The sequence below is a fragment of the Poecilia latipinna genome, unplaced genomic scaffold, assembly GCF_001443285.1.
Source record: "Poecilia latipinna isolate Pla-1442-1.1 unplaced genomic scaffold, P_latipinna-1.0 Scaffold461, whole genome shotgun sequence".
Lineage (NCBI taxonomy): Eukaryota > Metazoa > Chordata > Actinopteri > Cyprinodontiformes > Poeciliidae > Poecilia > Poecilia latipinna.
In genome coordinates this window covers 1-25,454 of record NW_015113077.1, presented here as the reverse complement: position 1 = coordinate 25,454, position 25,454 = coordinate 1, and the positions used below count along the sequence as shown (strand labels likewise).

The following is a 25,454-nucleotide window of genomic DNA, read 5'->3' as shown; positions in this document are numbered from 1 at the left end:
ATTCTTCATCCAAACATGGGGGATGTGACCAAACTCCCTGACCAAACTCTATTTTTCCACTATGTCCCTTACTTGTTTGAATATTCTGCAGCAAAGTTTAAAAAAGGCCTCAACAATCTTTAGTAATGAGTCTTGAGCAGAGATTCTGAAAGCACTGTGGTTGAGTGCATTACGATGTTTTTCATTGGGGAAACTATACCTCTTTCTGACACCTGCTTCTCTACAAGTACCTCTTGATTCTTTCAAATCCTCTCAGAAATTTTACGATGGGAAAATCTCTTTTTTCTCTTCCAGTTTGTCTCCAACAGAACTAGAACATCCAGAAGTATAGAAATGCAGCAGCAACCATTGTCATTCACATTTTGCAGCAGCAAGACATTTGTGTGAAGATCTCTTTGCGGCTGTACAACACTTTGGTGATTAGAACATTTTTTAGGCAATCAGTTTATATTAAAAGTAGATGATATTGATGTACATGTAGTAGCAGCAATGTTTTAACTGATTTTAGCACAGATCTTGGGTTTCTATGCATTTCTGTACATTTTCAGTACTTATTTCCGACTTCACTACAAATATGTGTGGACTAATTTGTTTTAGATTTTTTTTTGAATACGCTGCTTGTTTCAAGTATCTGGTGTGAATTTGATAATGGCCTCAACTTAAATATTTAAACTAGGAAAAATGTGATGTATTCAGTACTTATTGTGTATCCCTGTACATATAGTAAATTTATATGCTACATTGCAATAAAGGTTTTTGATGCATTGATACACCTAAATCTAGTAGAATAACTCTGATAATTCACATGAATCAATTCAGTAATAACATGCTTGACTGTCTGTGATTTCTCTAATTATTTTAATAATCATACTTCAAAAGTAGCTGACTTTAAAATGTAAAAAGTAAAAACTAAAGTCAAACTAATGCATTTAAAAAAAGACAAATTGATCTGAAAAGAATATTTATTGATAGGAAGAACAAGTGCAATAAGTTTCAACATTAAGTCAATCATCCAGGGTAAAAAAAAAAGACAAGTTTATGCTGAAATGAGAGAATTGAAATGGCAAATCTGAAATTGCATACAGACCCAACTTGATCAAACATACTTGGAGAAATTACCAATGCTTTGGCCGAACAGCCATCATGACAAACAATAACTCAAAACATAGCAGGTCAAAATATATTTGTGGAAATTTCTAAGTAGATGGACACACAACAACATATGTGTTGTAGTCAGAAATGCAAACAGCAATTAATCAAAGTGTTTGGTTCAACTATTTCAGTAACTGTCATAAATACAAATTACTGAGACATTAATTACACAAAAACAAAAGCTAGAGCTTCGGAATGATTCAGTTGGTGCTTTAACAGAAAGTGTTTAAATCAATGTTGTGAACACTAGACACTAAAAAAAAGAAAAATACAAAACTATGAAGAGTGAATACTGGTGAATCATCCTTTAAAGCAAGTCACACTTCCAGTGTTTTAGCAAACAGAAGCCATAAAATGCATGCACGATGCCAAGAGACACCATGCCCCTGATAATTCCAAATTCATAGCCTCCTTTCTCTTGTAGGATTAATTTCTCATCACGATTCTTAGACAGATGGTCTGGTTTTAGTTTCTACGTTTAATTAAAGCCGTTTACTGAATGCACAAATTAGTCCAATGGTTATTTTATACAACTGTTTGGGTTGAGCACATAGAGACTGGCTCACATCATCCATCACTTGCAGGAGGAAAACTGAGATGTTGCCCAGAAACTGTCACTTTCTCTTTGCCTGGTCCATGATGATGACGGCAGTTGGACATGACATTAATGCACCTGGTCCCCTCCATGTCTTGCTGCGGCTCCCACCGTCCATCTGATCCCCCTACCCCTGCTTCTGCTTCTTGAGGTAACGAGCGCGCTGGGACAGACCCATCCCCATCACGTAGCTGTTGAGCATCTTGGCTGGAAGCAGAGCTGTAGTCACCCAACCCTACAGAGGGAAATTACATGGTCATCTGGTGGCATTTACAAATAACAGATTAGCATTCATTATTAATCTCCAACCCACAGGAGCAACAAATGTGGCAAGCGTGTTTGTACAAGGGGAAAAAACTCAAGCAATTGTGCCATCTTATTGTATATGCCCTTTTCCAATTATGTCTGAACTACATGCCATTTGTTAAAGTCAGAGATCACAAAACTCATGTCCTTATTTGGGGACTATTTGAAGCTTTCCTTAATGCCACTTTAAAAAGCAAAAGAAACAATCCAAGTGCTTTTGTAGCTAGAAGGTGGCACTTTCTGGGGTCAGTGGATGAATTTACGAGCCTGTGCATTATGAAGGAATGCAAATGACTACTTTAGCAACTATGGGAAGTGTAGTACAAGTGGAAAGTTTACGTATTCCTCCACTGGCATGGAGTTCAATGTCATTCTATTTGGGATGTTCCTGATGCATATTAATAATTTGTATGGAGATCTCCTAGGTTTCAAAACCAAGATTTCTGCTCACAAGTATGATTTTCTGCAGGATCATATTCCCGATCCAAACGTCTACCCCAATGTTGGAGTAGCAGAATCAGAACCACAGACTTAACTAGGATAAAGAAACCGATGAAGGCTGGTCCTCTTCTGTGGAAACACTGGAGATAATAGTGCAAAAAAGGATTCTTCATAAAATCACCGTCATGAAACTTTTTTACAACAGAGTGCCTTCAGTCAGAAGATTTTTCAGAGCTGCTGTAAAACTGACCACTACAGGAGATCCTTTATGCTCACAGCCATCAGCACCTACTACAACTCTGTGAAGAAACTTTGTAATATGAATTACAGCAAAAATTTATTTGAGATTTAATTTAATTGAATCAAATGAATAGTTCATTCATAAACAGGGTGAATGAATTAACTTAGTTGTGCTGGAGCAGGATTGTATCCAAAAGGTGAAAATAGTAGATTTCAAAAAGTGGACATTGGGACCTGCGCCTTAATGTTCAGCAACTCAACCATAGAGCTTTTTGCAGCAGTCAAAAAGCTTCAGATGTAATCCTGAAGGACCCTCTGGCAAAATCTGAAAAGATAACTTAAATATCTTGTTTCTCTGGGAAAGCCATAGCTCACAAATCCCTAATGGGTCGAGGCCAGGAATTTTAAAAATGCTATACGAGAAGCCAGATTTATCCATCCATGAAAAGTCAGAACAATGATGAAAATAAATCTGTTGGGAGAAATTAATGTACAAAACCCACAAAAATGAGTCAAATGTGAAGCATGGTGGTGTTAGATTTATGGTAAATATCAATGCACTCCCATTGATACTGGATTATCAAAATAGTGGATGGAATACTGTAGAAGGGCAACCTCCATGTTCTTCAACTCCTCAAATGAATGTCCAGATCACAGACACACATGAAAACTGGTTTTGGAAAGGATGATGAAGGTTCACATTAAGCTGCTGAAATGGCCCAAACATATATACTTTTAATAATTTCTGGAACATAATTAAATGTCTGGGAGTTGGAATTTTAAATTCCAACTTTAAAACCATTGTAAGCATTTGATCCGTCACTACTTCACTCCAAGAGAAGATTGGTTCAAATGCATAATAAAAAGCCACAAATGAATGACATCAATGTTCACGGTGAGTATGTACACCTTCCACCTGCAATGCAAATCAATTTTAAAGTGTTTTGCAGAAGAGATTCACAGTAAAACCAGATGATTTGGTTTAGAGTTTCAGTCCTCTCCCTAAGTGATGAGCAGGTTTATGCGGTCTAATCAGCAGTTTTACTCAGACTAACTGAAAACATAATGAACTCATTCTTCCAGCAAGGAGAGAGCTGAGGAGAAGGTATGTGATTACAGCTGCCTATCTGTTTGTTAGCCTGATTATGCAAACAAAAAAACACAACCACATATAATCACATTGAACTTGCTGGCGAGGCAGCCAAGAAAGAGTCCATTAAACTTCTCTTTGGATCAGTTTTCATTTAAGATATGAAAAAAAAATGGAATAGACTTTAAATTGCTTAAGTGCAGTTTGAAATTCCAACAAAATTTTATCTTATTTTTAATAACCGTAATTAAGTTTCATCATATTTTGCAGCTGCAGTTTTTTTCTCTCTTTTACAAAATCTACGCATCACTCAACCTAATGTGGCTATATAGTAAAAGGAGAAAAGCAGTTTACTTTATGTAGTTAAAGACTACAAACCCAGTAAATGAGGAGTTGATTGAGCCCAGTTAAAGATGACCAAGAAGCACCATCATAGGCAATTTACATGTACTGGTTGGTCAAAAACTGCAGGAACAGCATGGAATTTCACACTCCACTCACTTATCCATTTAGTTTTATTATTTTAAGCGTATTACTATGTCATTCTAATTGTACAACCAAAGAAAAATAAGCAGCGGCACCGTTAACGGAACAGATGTTGTTTATCCCCAGAAAGGTGCAGATTGCAGTTTTACAGCAGTCTAAATTGGATACTGGTGAACTGTGGCTTAAAACTGTAAAACGTGCAGAGTGCCGAGACACAGCTGAACAGAGAGGGATTATCAGATAAACACAACAGCTCCGCTTGTCCGCTGCTTATGGACCACTGAAATACTGTGGCTGAGGGCAGACAAGATCTGGGCTGAATTGATGCTATCTGCACAAAACCCAGCGACTGTGCAGAATTAATAAAAGCCTTTTTTATGACGAACATAATTCATTGACCACCTGTGTGCTGAAATAAATAGTGTCACCTAAATGTATAATCAATAAACATGATCGTTGATATTTAGGTCATATAGTCCACTGCAGCACGCTGACATTGACATATGCTTGTGACCTCTGATGAATGAAGGCACAGACTGGAAAATCAGGCCAGGACTGAAGTTTCCGCCTCATTTCTGATAAGGTGTCATTAGGATGCAGACAATGCTGAAAGGTAGTGAGGCATCCCACACCATTATTTTGGAGGATGTTTACTTCCAAACAGATGCTAGGAGCAGCTGTTGGAACAACATTACCTTTGTGAATAGAGGTGAGCTCATAGGAGGCTCTTTTGTATAAAGTCAAACCGGAGCTTGATGAGCTTTTAACACAGTTGCCATGGCATACCTTCACCACGCTGCATATGTATTATGCTGTTCCAGTTCTATAGCGCTGAGAAAGAAAGCTTATTTCTTTAAAAAATGGGTAACTCACTACAAGCATGCTTTCATAACTTCCATAGTCGTCGAGTCTGCACAAAATGTGTTTCAGTTGCTCCACAAGGTTATATAAACAAGCTACATAAAATATTTTTTTTCTCTATTTTGTACAAAAAATGTCAACAGTTGTTTGCTATGGCTACACAACTGATAAACTAGAGATAAAATAAGGGATGGGTTTCTTAGCTGTGCTGGATTTTTTTTTAGAAATGGATCAATAAAAAGAATGCTTCAGGTCATCCTGAGGCCTAATGGAGCTGGAGTTATCTACGTGTTTCTGAGCACAATTCAGAAAACAGTACAATCTGCAAACAAGTAAAAATTTAGGGTGAAACATCAGTTTCAAATAATCCATTAAATAATATAACCTTTTCTTGTTCTCTGCTTCACTAACTTGAACTGAAATACTAATAACTGCTCAGATCTGGACTAACTGTCTGTATACTAAGAAGTATTTTTCAGTTCAATGTTATGAAACGGTGCAGGGAATGACTCCCCATGTGTTTCCTAAAACGATTGACTAAACAACAGCAATGACGTAAGCAGTTCACTTAAATAAATGGTTCTTAATTAACATGCACGTATATACGGTTGACCAGGATTCTTTTTCAGGAAACGGCGTCGTTTTCCAGGGACATTTGAACCCCAAATGCCATCCATCCAATTTTGTCATGTCTGGGTAAAAAGAGGATACAGCCCTGGTAAGGAGGTGATGAGGAACTCTAAACCTTTGGAGCAGAGCATTGTGCAGGGAGCTAAAACTCTGATTGGAACAATACAACATACAAGTAAAACAGCGCTCCAGCTTATATTTCCTGTAAATTTCAATTTTACCTGAAAAAAAGATTTAAGCTCAACAAAACAAGGTGTGTGACTGCTGTGTGTGCAGCTTAAAATATTAGAGATTTAATAGTAAGCATTTCCTTAAAGGATTTGTTCTGTTTTAGAAAGTAGCAGACATAAAACAAAGAAACAATAGAGTGATGTTTTGCAACTGTAAAATACCAGGTTGTGATGCCAACTGAAGATCCCTCTTCTCTTTTCCATGCCTCAAATGTGCATGAAAGGAAGGCTGCAGCTAGTGAAGTGCATTTAGAGCTTGTTACAGTTACACCTTGCCTGGCATTTAGACTGACTTGACATAAGATACAAAGTGAACTCACTGTGAAATAATAAGTTAGTGGCCTTGATGTTACTTTTCCTTTCCCGTCTCATACTCTTTCTTTATAAGATGTTGGGATCTAAGCAATTAAAGTCTGAGTGCTTTTAGAAAAGTTTCAGACTGTACCCACTGTGTTACAATCAGACAGATCCTTTATTGGTGTGATTTCACCTACAACACACCTACCACTGGAGGCAACGCAATTAACAGGTTAAAGAGAGTAGCATAGTTTTAGAGAATTTCTGGTTCATTTCATGACATACCATAATAGCATGTGGCAGGTATCCATTGGTCTGAGTCTGCAGCCCCACAGTGTTGAGCTCAGCTGCAACGTAGCGCTCTGGACTAGGCTTGTCCAGGGTAGGGCGACGGATTTTACTCAGTTTGGTGGCAACATAAAACGGCAAAACGCTCTAAAAACAGAGAAATTGATTTAAAAAAAAAAAAAAACATCAATGCAAATAGCCTCATTATCTTTGCTTAATTTCCTGTTACCCCTCCCCAAACTTTAGTTATTAATCAACAGCACTTGATAACAGTGTTGGAACCCTTAGATTAGATTAGTCCATTAATTACCTGAATGATGATCCCTTTGCTCTTGTATTCAGCTTGCAGTCCTCGGGAGAAGAAGTCCACAAATGCCTGTTTGAAGCAAAGGCATGTGATTAATATTCCCTTTAGCCAAGTTCTCACCATTCTATTAATGAAAAAAATAAAAATAAAAAAAGGTCTATCGGCAGGATTCTTACAAAGTTTTAAATTAAAAACTCCAGACCTTTTCAAACTCAAAAGCCGATTACTCAAGCCCTTGCACTCAACTTACAATATAAATTTTAAAAAATCCAAGAAAAAGAAACACGAGGGAGGGGAGAATGGACAAAATAGAAAGGACAAATAAAATGGAAGAAAGGGAGGTAAAAAAATGGAGCGAAGGAAGGAAAAAGCAGTGAAGAAAGGAAGGAACGATGAGAAAGGCCAAGAAAGATAAAAGGGAAGGAAGAAAGAAATAAAAGAAAGGAAAGAACAAAAAAGGAAAGTAAGATAAAAAAGGAAGGAGGAAAAGGAAGACATTAAGGATACAAGGAAGGAAGAAGTAAAGGAGGGCATAAGGAAGGACAAGGACAGCAGGGAGAGAAAAAAGAAAGCAGGACATCTTCATATAGCAACTTTTCAACATTCTTGTAGCAGTGTTTCAAGTTTCCACTGCAGTGACTGTTTAGTTGCACATTCAAAGTGTGGATAATGGGATTCAGTAGAAAACAAAAAAAAAAAGATGCCAATGAACTTAAGTGTAACAGCGAGGGACAGACCATTTTCTAGCTACCAAAGAGAACATAACACTAATAGACATTAATGCTGCTCTATTCCTACACATATCGATTAGGTTTTGCCTGAGGCAATGTTTGTCAATAAAACAATAATTTGTAAAATGAGAACAAGACAGCATTCTTCTCCTCGAAGGCTACAGTGCATGTAAACAAAGTGTTTATGAAGCTGAGATGTGCCTACAGGTATTCCTACAAGTAACATTTGATGCGAAGGTCATACACCATGTACCGCAATTACCTTGGAGGCAGAATAGATGGTGAGGAGAGGAACAGGGTACATCCCACTGGCAGATGAGATGTTTAGGATGGCTCCCTTTTTCCTAGAAACCACATACAATGGCAAAAAAAAAAAAAAGTTCTTTTACACCAGAAAGAAGAGGAAAAAGGCTGGTAGGTGGGGGGCAGCAGACACTTCAGCCTGAAATCAATCCCAGCAAGATAAAAGAATATGGTAGCACATGTACTCGCATGCTGAGCCAAAACTCCACTCGTAGTACATCAAAGTAGAGCTGGTGGATAATGATAAGATCAAAGATACAGCAACATCAATACTTAAATGTTTACAATCTGATGACATTTTTGCTTCAGCTCTTGGTACCTTCATCCTGATTTTTTTCCCTTTCTGAAAATAAACTTTATTGTAAGGAAAATATTCAGCAAGACATAAATCCTTAGCACAATGATAACAGAAGAATACCACACATAAATCTATATGAAAGCATATGCATACATATAGATAAAGTCAGATGTTGCAAAACATATTAGGAAATTCTAAAGTTTTTGGTGATAAATAATATAGGAAATTTTGATATAAAAAAATACATATTTATTTTCTATAGATTTTCAAATAATTTATTCTAAAATACTTCTGTATTGTGGCAACTGCGTCTGCCAGCTTGTAACAGAAAAAGCAACACTGTCTCCCCCTTTTGGCTGATTGAGAGCTTACCCCAGTGCCACTGGCATTCAGCTGATGCCACATTTGGCAAATGCCAAATTGTTTTGGGCAAACTGTGTCAGATTAGTTAATTTTTAGTTGGATTTTAAATATGGATGTCATGTATTCCAGGACAAAGATTTTCCAAAACAACTTGGTCGTTAGAAGGGTGTGACATTTGGCATAACACCAACAACGTCTCAGACAAAAACCCATCTTATATTAACAGTAAAACAGTGTGGTCTGATTATCTGGAATAGATCTGGTTTTTCAACTCCTGAGACAGCTTGCAATTATTAATGGTCCACGACTTTGGCTTTCTACCAAAAAATGTTCTGAAGGAGAATCCTGCAGAATGACCCCAAAACAAACCTTTTATGGTCAAGAACCATCTGTTGTGCAGACTTAAAAGCACTGCGATAAAAGATGCACCAAAATTCTTCAACAGGAATATTTAAAAACTCATTGCCAACTATTACACATGCTAAAAAGAAACATGCAAGAAAAAAACCACAAAGAAATTTCTAGTGGAGGAACCACTTTTTCACCGAGCTGTAGATTTTGCAGACAAATTTCTCAAAAACCCTTAAACTGTCAGTGGAAGAATTTTGCGGGGGTCTGATTTAAGTTTGGGCACAGCTCCAGAAGTGGTCAAAAAAGAATCCAATCACATTTTCCTTCTACATTTCATTATGTGCCTTCATCATACATCCACATACTCATTTACTGAATAAACATGAATAAACAGCTCTTTAATCCATCCAATATGTATTCTAAAACAGATCTGGTTATTGACCTACACATATTACCTCTCAAGGTAAAAGACATTTCTTGAATAATAAATATTTTTTTATTTAGCCAAAAGCTTGTTAATCCAGAGTTTCATAATATTCAATATTTTGTTGAAGCATTTCTGGCAGCAATCAAGTCTCCATAGAAACAGCTTTGCAAACTTGGTACACATATTTTAAGGTATTTCTCCAATTTGTCTCTGCAAATCTTATGCTTAGCAAGGTCGGATAAGGAATATTTGTAAACAAACTTTTCCATAAATGTTCAATTGGATTTCAGTCCAGGATCTGGCCGGGCCACTCAAGGACATTCACAAACTGTTCCTAGAGCCACTCCTTTCTCCTGGTGATTGCTTTGAGTCATTGTGTTGGAAGACGTAGAGTTCCAGAGCGCTCTGTGGGGGGCGGTCTCAAAGGATCTCTCCATATTTTTTCCCACCGTCATTGTATCCTTGTGCACCCACTTTCTTTACTTAAGCACATCTTTACAACATAATGCTGTAAACGCTTAATAACAGTGTTTTATTTTGTTTTTCAGTGTTCAGACCAGGAAACATTTCTTGTTTTATCAGGCCAAATATTTTTTTTTTTTTTTTTCTCTGGGTCTGAAAATCTATAAGGCGCTTTTTTGGCAAAATTCAACTTTGCTGCAAGTTATCTACATGATCTCCTTAACATCCACTCATATTTGACAGCACTTCAGTCAATCAGCCAGTTTTTCCTTGATGTTCTGCAATCAAACTTAAAATTAAGTAGTGATTGAGAATTTGCCATGTCAGCTAAAAATGTCTCTTTCTCTGAATGAGATGCTAAAGACGACAGAAGTCTTGTTTTATTTTATTACTGTCCATTTGATTTGCCGTTGTTAATGTTGGTGTAATCGTTAAGCAATTTGGTCAAATTACGTTTCTAATATGCTATTTAAATAAATTTGACATCAATTTACCATAATAGGTCAAACAGGTGGAGTGAGTAGTGAATGGCTGAAGTTCTGGATCATTCCATCTTCAGAGAAAAACAGTGCACGTCTCCCTTGGAGACCATTGAGTTCTTGGTCACCTCTCAGATCCGTATTCCCCAATTATTCAGTTTTGTTAACTGGTCAGATCTAAATATGGTCCAGCTGGTTTTAAACGTATTCCCTTTCTGAACTGTGTTTTTCAAGGGAGTTCAATGCTGTCAAAGTAGTTCTGTCTCACCATATTTGTGCCTTGACACAATCCAGTCTCTGAGGTCTACAGGTCATACCTTTGATATACCGATGCCGTCAACAGGGTGACCTTCTACAGACAAGTGTGTTTTATTTCAAATCATGTTAAAGTCAACTAACTTTATCGTAGGTCTTTCCAGTTTTTCATAATAGGCTACTTAATCAAGATTTCTTTCAATAAAATCTGTTTTAGAATAAATTTGTATTGTGTGGAAAAAGTAAATAAGTGTTAATATTTTTTTCCAACATCGATGGCATTTCTGTATGGGAAAAAAAACAACAAAAAAAAAAAAACAAAACAACTCACCTTTCTACCATTTGAGGTAAAACAAGACGAGTCATCTGGGGAGGGGAGAGGAAAGCAATTAAAAGGAGATGCCAGAGAGACGCTGAAGAGAAATTACAGATAAAGAATGCTTATTGTTTGTGTGTGGATGTGTGCCTGCAAACATACACCTGTGTGGGAGGTGTGTGAAGAAGTGGTCAGAGAGGTAACACAAAGAGAGGGAGGAAATGTTAATGATAGCACAGGGAGCCATTTGGAGAAATATTGAATGACCTAAATTAAGTGTTAAAAGAGTGGGTGGACTTTAGCTGCTTCTCTGGGAGCTGCTATATGCGGATAACAGGGACGGAAGTGACTTACTGTGTTTTATGTCACTGTTTCCCATGTTTTTGTGTGTGCGTGAAAGAGTGTTCTCATCTGTGAGTGACTAACTGACAAAACACACACAACAGAAAAATTCCCGGCAATCTGAATCCACTTAAGACAAACGTAATTACTCAGAGGTGGTTCAGATGCCACAGGGGAAAACTAATGATATGAGCATAATTCAAACTTTATAAAGTTTTATTGGATGCAGACTGGGACTGAGCTAGACATTTAACTTAATATCTGCTACAGGTTTCCAAACAAGCTTGCATACGACAACATTTATCAAACTCTAGATTTATTCCACCTAATTTTTTACAACCCGAGTTCTTTTTTTTTTTTTTAAGAAACATGCTGGACTGTCAGTTCAAAAGCAGAACTACCAATCCATCAACAGAGTCAAGGCTGTAATTACAGCTAAAAGTGCATTATCTAAATATCAAATGGTAGGCAGAGAAACTTATGCAAGCATACATGGTTGGTTTCTTTTCAGGCTGGTATTTGAAAATGTTTTCCTTCTTTTTAGTTACTGTGATTAAAAACTTATTCACACTTACCTGGCACACTGACGTTATGTTAATGTTGATCATTGTGTCGATGAACTGAAATAAGAACAAGACCAGTTAATTATCTTGAGGAATTATTTTCTGAGTTAAAGTTTTTATAAATTTTCATGGTCATACAACACCAGTCCATTTCTTACAAACCCAACTGATTTATTAAATTATGAGAGATGAATTTTAGGCAGTTTTTAATTCAATTTAAATTCAACATAAGTGATCTGAGCAAAGCCTGAACTTCAATTAGATAGATGTCAAATGAAAGACAGCTTACCGTGTCCAGGTTGGGAACGTTGAGGAAGAACTCAGGGTAGGAGTAGGATGTGCCCACATTGTTTACTACAAAATAAAAGTAGATTTTATTTTTATTTTTTTTAAGTGACAGAGCCTGAAAATACACTGAAAACCCCTGACTTTAAACCAGAAAAAGACTCAATTTTATAAATAAAAATGTGGAAAAAAGTGCAATTCATTTTCTTGTCTTTTGGGGGCAGCAAAGGGTTGTTAAACCAGATGCACATAAAGCTATAATTTAATATTTTATGTTAATGCATTTAACAGATTGAGAAACAACTCAGAACATTATTCAAGAACAAAAAAATGCATTTTAAAAAAGTATAGTGCACAGTAAAATGCTGCAAAATATATTTCAAATTTATTCTCACAAATTGTATGCAATATAAATTTTTGCAAATAACTGCTTTAACTGCAGTAAATACTAGCTAATTCCATTATTTAAGTACCATCTAATCAGGCTCTCTGTGCCAGTTAGATATTTAATGATTCATTTGATTTGAGTTAAGTAAAAGGTCATTAAGAAACAGCAGCTGTAGACAGATGCCAGTTAAAAGAATGTGATGTCTGGAATAAGATGGAAATAATTATTTTTTTTCCAATCTTTATATGAGGACTATTTTTATTATAGACCCTCAGAAGACAGATACCAAGACCATTTCTAAATTATTTATTAATCACAAGTAAATTCAGCATCAAGACCTTTATCAACATTATTGCATTTAATTGTTTTGTAATGTGCAGTACAAGCACCCAATACATAGTTGGGGCTCCTTTTGGATGAATTATAGCATTAGAGGGTCTAATGTCATAACTTGACGTAACTTAACTTGAATGTCATAAATATTCTAAAATATTCTAAAAAAAATAATTTTAGTTTCAAAAATTAACAGAAACAAATGTTTGAAATACATCACTATTCAATGAGTTTCACATTTTGAACTGAATTTCTGAAACAAAATGATCTTTTCAAAAACAATTGAACTTAATTGAGATGCACAATCCCACATATGCAATACTTGCATTAACACAGATTAAATAAATAAAGAGCATGAAATAAATAAAGAGCATTTTAGAAAGGAATTTTCTTCTTATATTCAAATAAAATCCTAAACCCGAGGTGAACGGTGCACCAGACTTACCCAGCACGCCAATCTCCAGTCCCGCAAGGCCCTCTTCAATCTTTGCATAAATATCTATAGCACTGAAGTCTGCTGCAATCGTTTTGGTCTCCACGCCACATTTGCTTGCTGGGGACACAATCATGCATTTGAGCTTAGTAAATAGGGATATTAGAGACAGCAAAAGGGTTAATTTAAATATTTATCCAATATGTTCATCACTGACAGAATCCCTTTTATCCAATTGCATGGATTCACACTTGGCTCCAGCAGGAGGCTTTACTCCTCCAAAATAAAACCCCTGCTGCATCTCTACAGTACTGAAAGGATCACGTGCAAAACACTCAATTCAGTGCTATATCATTTAGTCACTTGTCAATTAGGCCCTTTGGGTGATAAAACACTTCAGGCTGAGGATGAATGAGGATATGCAGCAAGGATCTTGATGGCTAAGCCCTTGTCCAGCAGCTCTTTGCCTTAATGGATCACCTGTATTAGTCTTTTTCTTGGGAAGACAAGCAATATTGATTTCCCTTGACACAGAAATGTAAGACTTGTTTGAATAATTGCTTAAAAACACTAATACTCTGTCATCCTTAATATTTTACTATGATGTGCCATGTTAGAAGGAGAAACAAACCAAAAAAAAAAAAAAAAAAAAAAATCAAAGATGATGTCAAAAAATAAGAGTGCACATATCTTACCAATTGCCTTGGATACATCATCAAGTTTCTCCTGAGAGCGACTAATCAGAATGATGGCAAAGCCTCTGCGGGCGAGCTGTTTAGAAGCAAAGGAAAAAAATAATCAAGTCTACGAGAAAACAAACAAATCATGCTGCTGTAATCACACAAAATAAGAGACAATAAAACAAGAGCAAAAAAAAAAAGTTGCATCATTAATTGGAGTTTTCATTCACATGTAAAAACATGTAAACAGAATCAGAGAAAGATTTCATTTTAAGACAGATTGTATGAAGAACCACATAACTAAAACCATACACTACATATATAAACAAGCTTGGAAAACTAGCATTAGAAGATACAAAACTTCCTTAATGCAACCTCTGAATGAGAAACATTATCCATGCCATCCTACCTCCTCCGCATATGCTTTCCCAATCCCATCTGTGGCTCCTGTTACAACTGGAAGTTGGACAAAAAAGGACAAACAAGTAGAATTAGCATTCTTCCCATTAAATTGGAATACTTACAATGAAAAGGGGAGGCAATGGTATGGCTGTTTAGATCGTTCACACGCTCAACTGTGAGTAGTTAAAGTAGTTTGTAGAACCAAATAATCGTATTTATCTGCTACTGTAACATTTTGCGACTGTCAAACTTGTCTGACTTGTCGGGGGCGACTGTCAGACAAATGTTGGATCTTGTGTGCAGAAGTTGTTCTGATGCAGTTATAAGAATAACAATAAGTTAGGTCAGTGGTGTCAGACACTGCTCACTGCTCTTTGTATACTGTGCTCTGTATATTTATACAAAGTAACTATAGTATTTGCAAGAAAACTGTGCAAACAGCAGCAGAGATGCCAACCTATTGGGACCAAAACCTACAATAAAACTGTTTTTGTGCATTTCAGATGCAGCAGCCTATCACCAGAGGAGTTCTCCAGTTCTGCAACGGCTTCACGTGTGAGGCAGGAGACATATTCAAAGAGTGACGTTATTTTAGTCAGAGAATTCTACGTGACAAGTCGAGTTAATAGTAAAGGAATACTTTACAGATTTTTCTGATGTAGTTACAGCTGCAAGTCTTGTGGGAAATGTTTCAACTATCTTTGTAATTACAGACTGAAAACATTCACCCTTTCAGCTTTGCAAAATAGCTTAACGTTAGATATGGAGAGAATCTGTGAATATCAGCTTTATCACAAAATCTTAACTGGATTTTAGTGTGGCTTTCAACTGGACTGTTCCAAGACAAAAATGCTTTGATCTAAACTTAAACCATCGTAAACATTTTGGCTCCGACTCCGGAAGGTGATCCTTCAACTAGGGCAACAATTGTTGGCTAATATATTTTAAGTGCTATGAAACTTCCTAATGTAATATCCAGTCAGTTGAACAGAGTTTTACGGCAGCCAACGTTCACAGCGGACACCAACGGCATTACGCAAAGAGCTAAAGACACAGGGTGATGGAAGCACAGAAGAGAAAAAATATGAAAGTAGGCATATATAACTGATATCTTCCATGATTAGCTTATGTTTAGTTCCTTCCAACAAGGGGAATAGTATATGCTCAATGTGATGCTCAGTGTTAGTTTTCCACCACACACTTTCCACTTTCAGGTGAAGAATTACCCAGGTGTTTGGGAGACATCCATGATTGTGTTCTGGATGTCCATGATGTAGTTCTTCTTACTAGTGCTCTCTAACAAACCTGTGAGGCCTTCAAGTAACATGTGCATTTAGATGGAGATTACATAACCCACGAGTAAACTACTCACTGGACTTTCTTTATAAAAAGAGTATAAAAAGATAAAAGAGTAAAAGTGGACTGAAAGCAAATGCAGGCCACACTTTTCAGATTTGATTTGCAAAAATCTATGAAAACCATTGATTATTTTCCTTAAACTTCAAAGTGCTTTGTGATTATCCTTCTATCCATCCTACACATTTCAATGAATTTAAGTCTGTGGTTCAAATGGAAACAAAGACAGAAATAAAAGACCATTTAATCGATCTTTCAAACAATTCTCTATGATATTAAGCTCACAAATAGGTTATGTCTAGCCAGTGTACTCTATTCTGAAGTAGAAGCATTAAGAGATGTGAAAGTATTTTTAAGACACAACAATGGATCTCTGTGTAGTCTTATATCAAGAACACTTGATATTAGATAAACATTGACTGGCCAAGCCCCAGCAAGGCCAAGTGGAAAATTGTTTGAATAGAAAAAGGGCAGAAGCAAATGAAGCAAGAGCTTTCAGAAAAATCTAGCTCTCGGGTTAGCGGCTATAAAGAAGGAAAGCTTCTTTACAGACAGAAAAGGCACATGCAGAACCAACAAAGCAAACAAAAAAGAAAGCAGCATCAATACACAGACTAACAGTGCCACCTACAGAAACTTACGAGACATCTAGAAAATGCTGTGCAAACACGGCAACGATGAACAAGCTTTACAAAAACAATAAAAAATAAAACACTGAATACACCTTCAAGGTTAAAGAGACTGTCAATTCAAGCTGATGTTCTGCAGAAAGATATGTGGAGAGCTGCTAATGTGACCGATGAGGACAAAGAAAAGAGAATGCAAGTTCTCTCTGTCATAGGTAGCAGCAGAGCGAGCAGATGCCCTGGAAATGCCTGGCACAAACAGCAGCAACAGCAGCAGCAACAGACTATTTTTAGCAGTCCCCAGCTTTCAAAAAGAACGATTCAACACATCCCTTGCTAAATATAACAAAACGTGGATTGAGACAGGAAGCGCTACGATATGTCCCGGTATGACCTAAAAAAGCTCTCTTTAAGAGAAAAACTTATCTTATCCCTGGGTGAACCCACTTTTCTTCATTCATTATCATTTACATTTATGGATTTTTTTTTTAAAATGAAATCCCAGTTGTGGCTTAGAAAGAGAGAAAAGTACATTTATAAAAATACTACTTTATAAGTTAGGGGCAGTAAGGAGGACAACTTCTAATGCCTCTTCTAGAAATGACAATATACATTTAGGCTTAATGAATACTAAGCAACAAGGAAGAACAAGACTAACTATACAGAGTTAAAAATGAGCAAACAAATATGTCCCAAAGGGGATTGGTACGGTGAAAACAAGAATTTGTCAACCATCCGTCCCTGCTTGCAAGGTTGCAGAGAGATCTGGCGTCAGTCTTCAGCAGCCATCGGGCAGCAAGTGGGGCACACACCCTGAGACACCCAGGAGAAACAACTATGCAGACACACACTTTTTAAGGCAATTTGGGTTAAATTGCCTTAAAAATTTAACCCAATTTGTAAATCCCCTGTGACTTGTTCCACTGTTGGTTCCACTAGGTCATAAATAAATGCTGCCTTTTAATTTCAAAATATTGCATTTTTGTGCACCTTTTAGTACTGCACTTGCAGTACCAAAATTCAATTGCTTTAGGGAAGTCCCTTACGTGATGATGGGTAAGCTTTAGTTTTATGTTTTTGTATTTTTTTTTATGAGCTTTGACTATACAGTGTGACAGTTGCACCCAAAAGACTGATGATTTTTCATATACTCTCCATCTCTAGTCATAATGTAGTAAATGTATGGAATAAAAATATAAAGGTAAAATCAGTGATTTTTTTTCCCTCTCCACTAAGCACATTACTTCACAATGACGGTTATTTCACAATGAAGATTGCCAGACACTTGGTAATCTTTCTTGTGGAGAATAAGCCAGCAAGATTAACCAGTTAAGCTTCATCTTAAAAGGTTTACAGCAATTCTGAAATGTCAAGTTTACAAATCTAAAATGATAAAGATGTTTGGCCCTACCCCGTCATTTCTGTCGAATGAGAGCAATGATTGTCACTGGTGTGGCTTTTTTTATAAATTGTAGTCTGCTTGCAATGAAGCATAATGTGAAAGCAAACTGCACCAAACAAAAAAAAAAAAATAAATAAAATCCATTTTTGGTCTGGACCAAACAAGCAAACCAAACGATTCTCCTGGTGTGAACACACCCTTAGACGCAACCCTGTCCCAACAAACTTCGATCAAATGAATGGCTCTCAACAGACCTTTGCCAAACGTGATGACATGCTGAAGAGGTAATTAAATAATTTGTTCCAGTTGTGTTGGGGGCAGAGATCCATCTAAAACCCCTAGGACAGTAGATCTCGAGAATCAGGGCTGGTAACCCCTGGTGAATCAATATTCACCTAAGATCTCACTATGAGTCAAGATCCTCAATTACCTCTTTGAACTACAACTAGCTGTAAATCCAGGACTGTGAGCACCAAAAGCAACCGACGGCTTTCTGAAATGGTTCTAAGAATCAGTTAAAAGGCTCCAGCAGTGCATATATGCTGTGTAAGACCATGTTTGATGGAAAGCCATCATTGTCTGTGGATACTTCCACCAGAGAATGCAATTTGAATGATCAGACAAATGACACATTTTCTTTGAATCTCCATTTAAAAGGCTAGAAATAAAAGAGCCATGAAAGCAATAAGAACATGTTAAGCAGCATTCTTCAGTCCTTTGAAATAAAATGCTGTAATTTCAGTAAATCCATTTTGAGTAACCATTATTTTATAGATTTTCCAGAGCTACAATATTACTCAAATGTCTGAGCACTCTGACTCATAAGGAAGATATGTCCTAATTTGAAATGTACACTATTATGAAACACATTTGTGAGTGTGCCACATTGTATTTTAGATTTAACTGAAGGGCTAAGATGTTCGTTAGAAAATAGTTAAAAGCAGCAAACATGTAAAGGTCTAGACACATTTAATATAGGAGATGATTGTTTTAAGTTTTTGGATGACTTAGGAAAGCTAGCTGATCAGAGTAATTCAGCTGACCCATTTTCTCTTCCACTTCAATTTTTTATTACTTAGTATTTCTCAACCACACAAAATCCCTCAAAAAACATTGACATTTGTAGTTGGAATGTGACAGACAGGGGAAACCTCAGGAGGGATTCAACATTTCTTTTTAAATGCGTAATTTATTTTCAGAATAATCAATTGCCTAAGCCAAATTTTCTAAATTGTTTTCACTGCCTCATCTAACGCATGGTAGATAAAACTCTTTGTAATGTTTTCAGCCCAAAAGTCTGAAATCATATTAGATTCAATACTGTTTGCACATTAGTTTGATACATCAAATTTGCTTTCATAAAATGGTGCCCATGCTACTTACAAAATCTAATATTCCTTCCATAACAATGAAGCTTATTCAAAGCACACATTATTCTTATTTTACACTATTTATTCTATTTCTCCCTCTATTCATCTTTTTTATTGAGCCCATCTCTCTTTTGTGTGATACTCTTGAGTGCAGATGATGCTGCGATGCCAGGCATCCTCTAGGGCTGCAGGAGAGCCAAACAGAAAGGAGCGGCCGAGAAAAAGAGAAAAGAAAATGACAAACACGAACATGGGGGATCCTGGGGGCAACTAAAAATAGCACAGGGAGAGAGGAGGGTGGGGGTACGGGAGAGTCTGTAGGCAAAATGATGAGGGAAACATAGACTGGTTTATTTTTAGGCATTTTAAGAATGAACAGTTTTTCAGGCAGAACAGGAATAAAAAGTAAGATTTTACAGCTGAGTGCATGTTCCCTTCACTCAAATAAATAAGGATCTATTTTCAGAGCTGCTGTTGTCTTCTGTAAAACTAGGTCAGACCGGATAAGTGTCCTAAATGATACTGCTACTATGTGCATATGAACCCCTGTTATCAACACAACCACTCATTTCTCAGGTCTCCACCAACATCAGTCATTTTAGGTCTTGTATATGCAGAAGTAATCATCACTGAAAATAATCTGAGACCAACAAATGTTTAACTAAGTCAATCACATGTCAGAATAATAGAACATGGCTGCTTACTGCCTCACTAATTTAATAGTAAAAATAGCTGAAACTGATTTTCCAATATACAAATATGTTGACAAGATGTTTGCTTCATAGGTAAGCTCAGGGAGAAAAAATTTAAAAAAAACATCCGCCTTTATATTCCACGCTAATTTACATTTAAAATTGTCTCATATATTAAATAATACTACAGCAGGATGTACCGCTTATTCAATGTGACAAAAAAGTAAATAAATTACAAAAAATAAAACAATCTAATTTCACAAAGCAACTCATTAAGTATTGCAGGTAATAACCAGCAGAGGGAGACATAGAGTTCCACTCAACAGAGACAAAATCCAGAAATTTAAACTTGCAAAGAAAACACAGCATAAAAATGTTAGCTGGATTAATAAATGCTTATAAATGTATAATTGATCCAAAACATTGGATAAAATGTTTTCATTATTATTATAAGTTTTCTTCACAAACAAAAACCTTAGCGTGTATGTTTTTGTTATAACAATAATTTTCATCCATATGCATGACTTGGCATGTTCAACCCTAGGGTCAGGCTATGCAGGGCTCAAACTACAAAGAAAAAAAGCAAGCAACGTCTCAAGCTACACACACATCAGACAGCAAGGTCAATGTGAAGACTATCACACTATTAATAAAACATAGACAAAGTAACTGAGCTGCAAAAGGGTAGGGTGGCTTCTCTGGGTCAGGGACCAGGTCCTGTCCCAAGCAGTGGATGGATAGATGGTCATTAAAATATCTAACTCACTCTGTGCTAATACAGCCTGTAAGCAGTTGTGTTAAATAGATTCCAAAGATAAGCAAAATAAAATGAGTAAAATTTATAATGTGCTTTACAATATTGAAGCATTACTTTATTTTTTTTTTCTGGCATGTATACCACTAATAACTCTGAGATCTTTGCTAAGCAAGTGGATTTCATTAGCATGCAACTACAAGGGCTCAATCATATTTTCATAGATGCTCCCTTCTTTTGCTCAACATCTCTTACACACACAGTTTTTTGAACTGTGGGAACCACTGAACCAGAATCTTGAGGATTCTGCGTCTCATGTGTGCCTCATTTATGAATGACTCTGGAATTGTGATATAATCAGGCTGTCCTCCCAATCAAGTCCACTTCACTGAGACAAAGTTTGTGAATGAAAGTAGCAGTGGAGGCCAACAGGCTCCTTTTGCCTCACTGCATATTCTAAATCATTTTGCATGAGTGATCCAAAAATAAACTCCCTTCTCCCTCTGATGAAGTTCCATTTATAGCCACACACACACAAAAAAAAGATCAAAAGCAACTTCAGTTCCCAACTTCACTTCCAAACATTTTCCTCTCTCTGGCAGACTGATGTCACTGTGCATGTTAAAAGGGATTCTGAACATTTTCAACTAAAACAATCTGCCCAATTTCTCTACAATCTAAATCACCAAGATCAATAGCTCAAAACAGATTACTTTTAACTATTAGAGTTCCCATACGGTATGCCCATTTCTAACACACACACAGTCTTACAGTATCTGTGTTGAAATGTGGACTTTGAACTCTAGGGTTACGCGTATGAAGTAACATCAGGTAGCCTGTTCAAATGTCAAGGTTTGATCAGTGAGCAACATGGGAAAATGGACAGTATTCAATCTGATTTGATAATCCACTCGAACCATAATCCAGTCACAAGATTTACTAAAGTTTACAACCAAACTGTCTGAACATTCCATCGTGTTCAACATTCCAGAAGGCAGTCACCCGCATTTTCTGCTAGGGCAAACAAGATAGGTCAAGAGATGTGTGTGCGCTGCTGCAAAATGGGAAGACAAATATAGATTCAGCAGATGTGAATTATTAAAATATGTTAGAAAAACGGCTGCATGGCAGTGTCACAAACTACTATGTTAATTTTATCAAATAAAACTTCGGTATACACATATTTTGTAGCTACGATTAGTTATGCAGACCAACAGCATTTTAAGAGTATGGACAATAAGTTTGTGATAAATGTATAAAGTTTATCAGATTTGGCTTTTTCTTACCTTCCTTTTTGCAAACTTGATTCAGCACATTATCATTCATTGCAATTCTATACATTTCTCAAACAGACTGGATACATTGTAGCTGGGAACAAAGAAAACAACTGCAACTAGTGACAGTTGAATAGTACACATTGTCCTGATACTGGCACAGCTATTTTCTGATTTGCAAGGCCTTTCTAAGTGTTATATACAAAGCACAATCTAGTGAGATGGTGTCTTCACTCTAAAGACTGTCTGTTCCTTAAGTCAGTACCGAAATGGGAAAAAGGGCATGTAGGTATGCAGACATTTGCAACAAGATTTTAAGTCTTCAGGAACGGGTGTTGCAGATCAAAATGAAAATAATATACCACATATATTTATTGGTCAGAGATGGGATAAAATGTTTCCCCAGATTTGGATAAAAATAAAAATGTGTTGATGGTTATGGCTGTGGGCAGGAAGGATCTTCATAGCAGTCTGTATTACAGTGTTTCTGAAAAAGCCTAAGAGAAACTCTGCAATTTCACCATACTATCAAATGGTAATTGAATTAAATTACATGCCGTTTTAGGTTTTAGAAGACAAACTGTCTTACTTAGTTTTCAATAAATAGGGTCAGTTATTGGACATGGCGATCACCAGTCTGAGCTTCTCTGTCCAACTGATAGGTGCATCTTTATGATGACATATTTCTACTCTCGCTGTAATCCGATTAACAAGAGAAGTATAATAAAATATAGACCTGACAGACAGATGTAGATATATCTTATATCAAAACAATACATGTTGGGTTGCTAGTACAACAATATGCAAGATTTGCTGTTATCATTTAACGTCTCTTAAACGTTAAATGATAACAGCATTTCACTTCACCAAAACCTTATCAAAAAGACTCATTGTCACTTTTTTCTGCATGATTAAGACCAGTTTTAACTGCGATATTACTTGACATTAGTGTTTCCAGCCTTCTGGACTCTCACCTGCCCACTTTCCCAGTTTGTTGGGGGAGATCAGTCTTCCGTTGCCCAGCACCCACACCCTGAAGCCGGACAGTAGCCGGTACACGGAGCACACGGACAGCCAGGCCGCGGTTAGAGCACCCAGCCAGAACAGCGGCGCTTCCACGGCCTTACACATGGCTTCTCCGCTGAAAGACATTCCCGCACCGGTCCTTCCTCTGTCTCTGCTCTGTGGTGACACTGACACCTGGACTTCTAACCTCTTTACTAATTAAACAGGCGCTGCTCAAAGTGCAAAGGGAATCCCAGCTTAGACGCCCGAGTCAGACGCTTCCTCATGTGTGTTTCGCTGCTGGTGATTGGGTCCTTCTTCTTCTTCTTCTTCTTTTGTACGTTTCTTAGCAACAGTGAAAAACCGAAGCATTATCACCACCTACCGTTGAGCAACATGTCAAGAATTCAAACTGTTCAATGATCGATAACTGGACCATTCTCTTTTTCTCTGGAAATGAACGATTTTTTTGTGATACAGATATTTTTCTTGAGTTGTTTTTTTTAATTATTATTATTATTTTATATTCTATCTTATACTCTGGAATAAAATAGATATCTGGCTATATCTTTTCACTTTTGAACAACGGGATTTTAATTTAAGCTTATTTTATTTATTTATAGATATAAAGACCCTATTTATAATTTACTTAACTCTACAGCTCTGTATCTGTATGCCTTTTTTTTTTGTTTTGCTTTTTGTTTGATTGTTGTTGTTTTTTCCCCACTATATTTACACTAGTAAATCTTTAAAATACAAGGTGTCATTTCAGGAGAAACCCTTTTTGAATATATACGTGCAAAAAAGCCAATATGCTAAAAAATACTAGTCAGTACAGTTCATAACCAATTAACTAAAAACCATAAACCAATGAACTAACACACACTCTTGCACTCAATACATTGCAAACTCTTCTTTCTATGTGGTGTTTGTACTTGCCATCTAATTTCTTTTTTATATCTCAAGATATTTTAAAAATGTATTATAATTCTGAAGTACTCCATTGTATTTAATAATATATATTTAGTTATTATTTTTATTTTTTTGTCATTTTTTATTATACCACTGATTTGCAACAGCTGATTTTCAACTACATCTTTAAATTCACAGATTTTACAGAATTTTAAGTTTATTTAAATATTTATTTATTTGATATATTTGGTACTTGACTTAACTGTACAATCAAATCTACAAGTTATGTGGTAGTGGATATGAAGATAAGGTGTGTATGCTTTATATTTAAAAGTAATATTAGACATTTGCTTGTTTGTCTACCTCTTTGCTTATAGACATATGAAATTGAATATGCAATACTGAATTTCACCAACATGACATAAATCATGTTGGTATGAACATGATTTATATCTTGCATGATTTTTGTACTAGATTTATCATGTTAAGGAAACCAGTTAAAAAAAATTAAAAACTGAACAATTGAGCTGTATATATAATAAAATGAAATAGCCTATGTTTACTCTGATTGTATTTTAATAATTTCTTGATTGTGTTGGAATTATATTTTTCATCTCAAATGCCGATCAATGATTTCACTTCACTTGTATTATTTGACCGATATTTTATACAACACTGTTTAATTTTTACCTTTCTTTGGGTTTTTGTGCTTTCATGCATCTATGGGTTATGTTGTTAGATTTGTTGATTAACATATTAGAGAACCTTGATCCCTTGTTCAAAAATAATAAACCTTAAGTCAGCAATGGCACTAAAAAATGCACAAGGTCACAATGTGAATAGGTTTAAAACTTTATGAATGTCAATACAACTCCTTCATTTTTTAATAAAACACATAATTATGTCCAAGTTAGTGTACAGATGCAAACACATACACACATACGCACACACACACACACACACACACACACACACACACACACACACACACACACACACACACACATACGCATAACATAGTTCAATCAAGTGAAGCAGACATCAGTGGTCTATAACGTTAGTGTGAGCGTTACATAAGCGCATTGCTACTAAAAATAGAAATGCACCAATTGTAAACATGGGTCTAAACTGTCGGCTGTGGACTTTCAAAGGAACCTGAATGAAATTTAAATCAGAGCATTGTCTCGGTCGCAGATGGACCGGCAGCTGATCCTTACTGTGAATGCCCCAAGGCAAGTCCTGTGAGTCTGCTGCTCATGCCTCAGTGAGTGAGCGTGTTGTAGGTAAGTGAGGAGTGTTGATTTCAACTGTTGCATTGATTGGTTCATGAAAAAAGTGCCAAGCTTGTTAATATATTTGTACTTAAAATGTCTGTAAAACAGTGCTGCAGGCCGATGATCACACATTCTTACTTTTCTGGGCTTTCCTTTTGTTTTATGCTTATTAAACTCTACTTTATTGTTTAGTTACTTTGCAGGCTTACAATGACAATAATAAACTCTTGTTTTTGTATACTCTTTATTGCATAAATTCAACTAAACTTAGAACAAAATTAATAAAATAAACATAATTTACACTGGCTTTCATTTACATATTCACAATGTGGATATTATATCTCCTAATTTAGTGTAAACTGCTCATGTTATCTGGATCTCCTTCTGTTTTTTTATTGTTAATCAGAATTTACGTGAACAGTGATTACATGTTAGCAGTGTTTAATCTATATTAC

At 36.2% G+C, this 25,454-nt stretch overlaps 1 protein-coding gene across 1 annotated transcript; it reads right to left on the bottom strand.

The window, feature by feature from the left end:
- Positions 1-1,598: 1,598 nt before the first annotated feature.
- hsd17b12b (hydroxysteroid (17-beta) dehydrogenase 12b) lies at positions 1,599-23,138 on the bottom strand. Its single transcript, XM_015039035.1, has 11 exons — positions 22,783-23,138; positions 14,342-14,388; positions 13,948-14,023; positions 13,265-13,372; positions 12,103-12,167; positions 11,826-11,870; positions 10,924-10,958; positions 7,917-7,998; positions 6,927-6,992; positions 6,614-6,763; positions 1,599-1,982 (listed from the first exon to the last, which is right to left on the bottom strand). The coding sequence occupies exons 1-11, from the start codon at positions 22,958-22,960 to the stop codon at positions 1,875-1,877; spliced, it is 960 nt and encodes a 319-aa protein (XP_014894521.1). The 5' UTR covers positions 22,961-23,138; the 3' UTR covers positions 1,599-1,874.
- Positions 23,139-25,454: the final 2,316 nt, after the last annotated feature.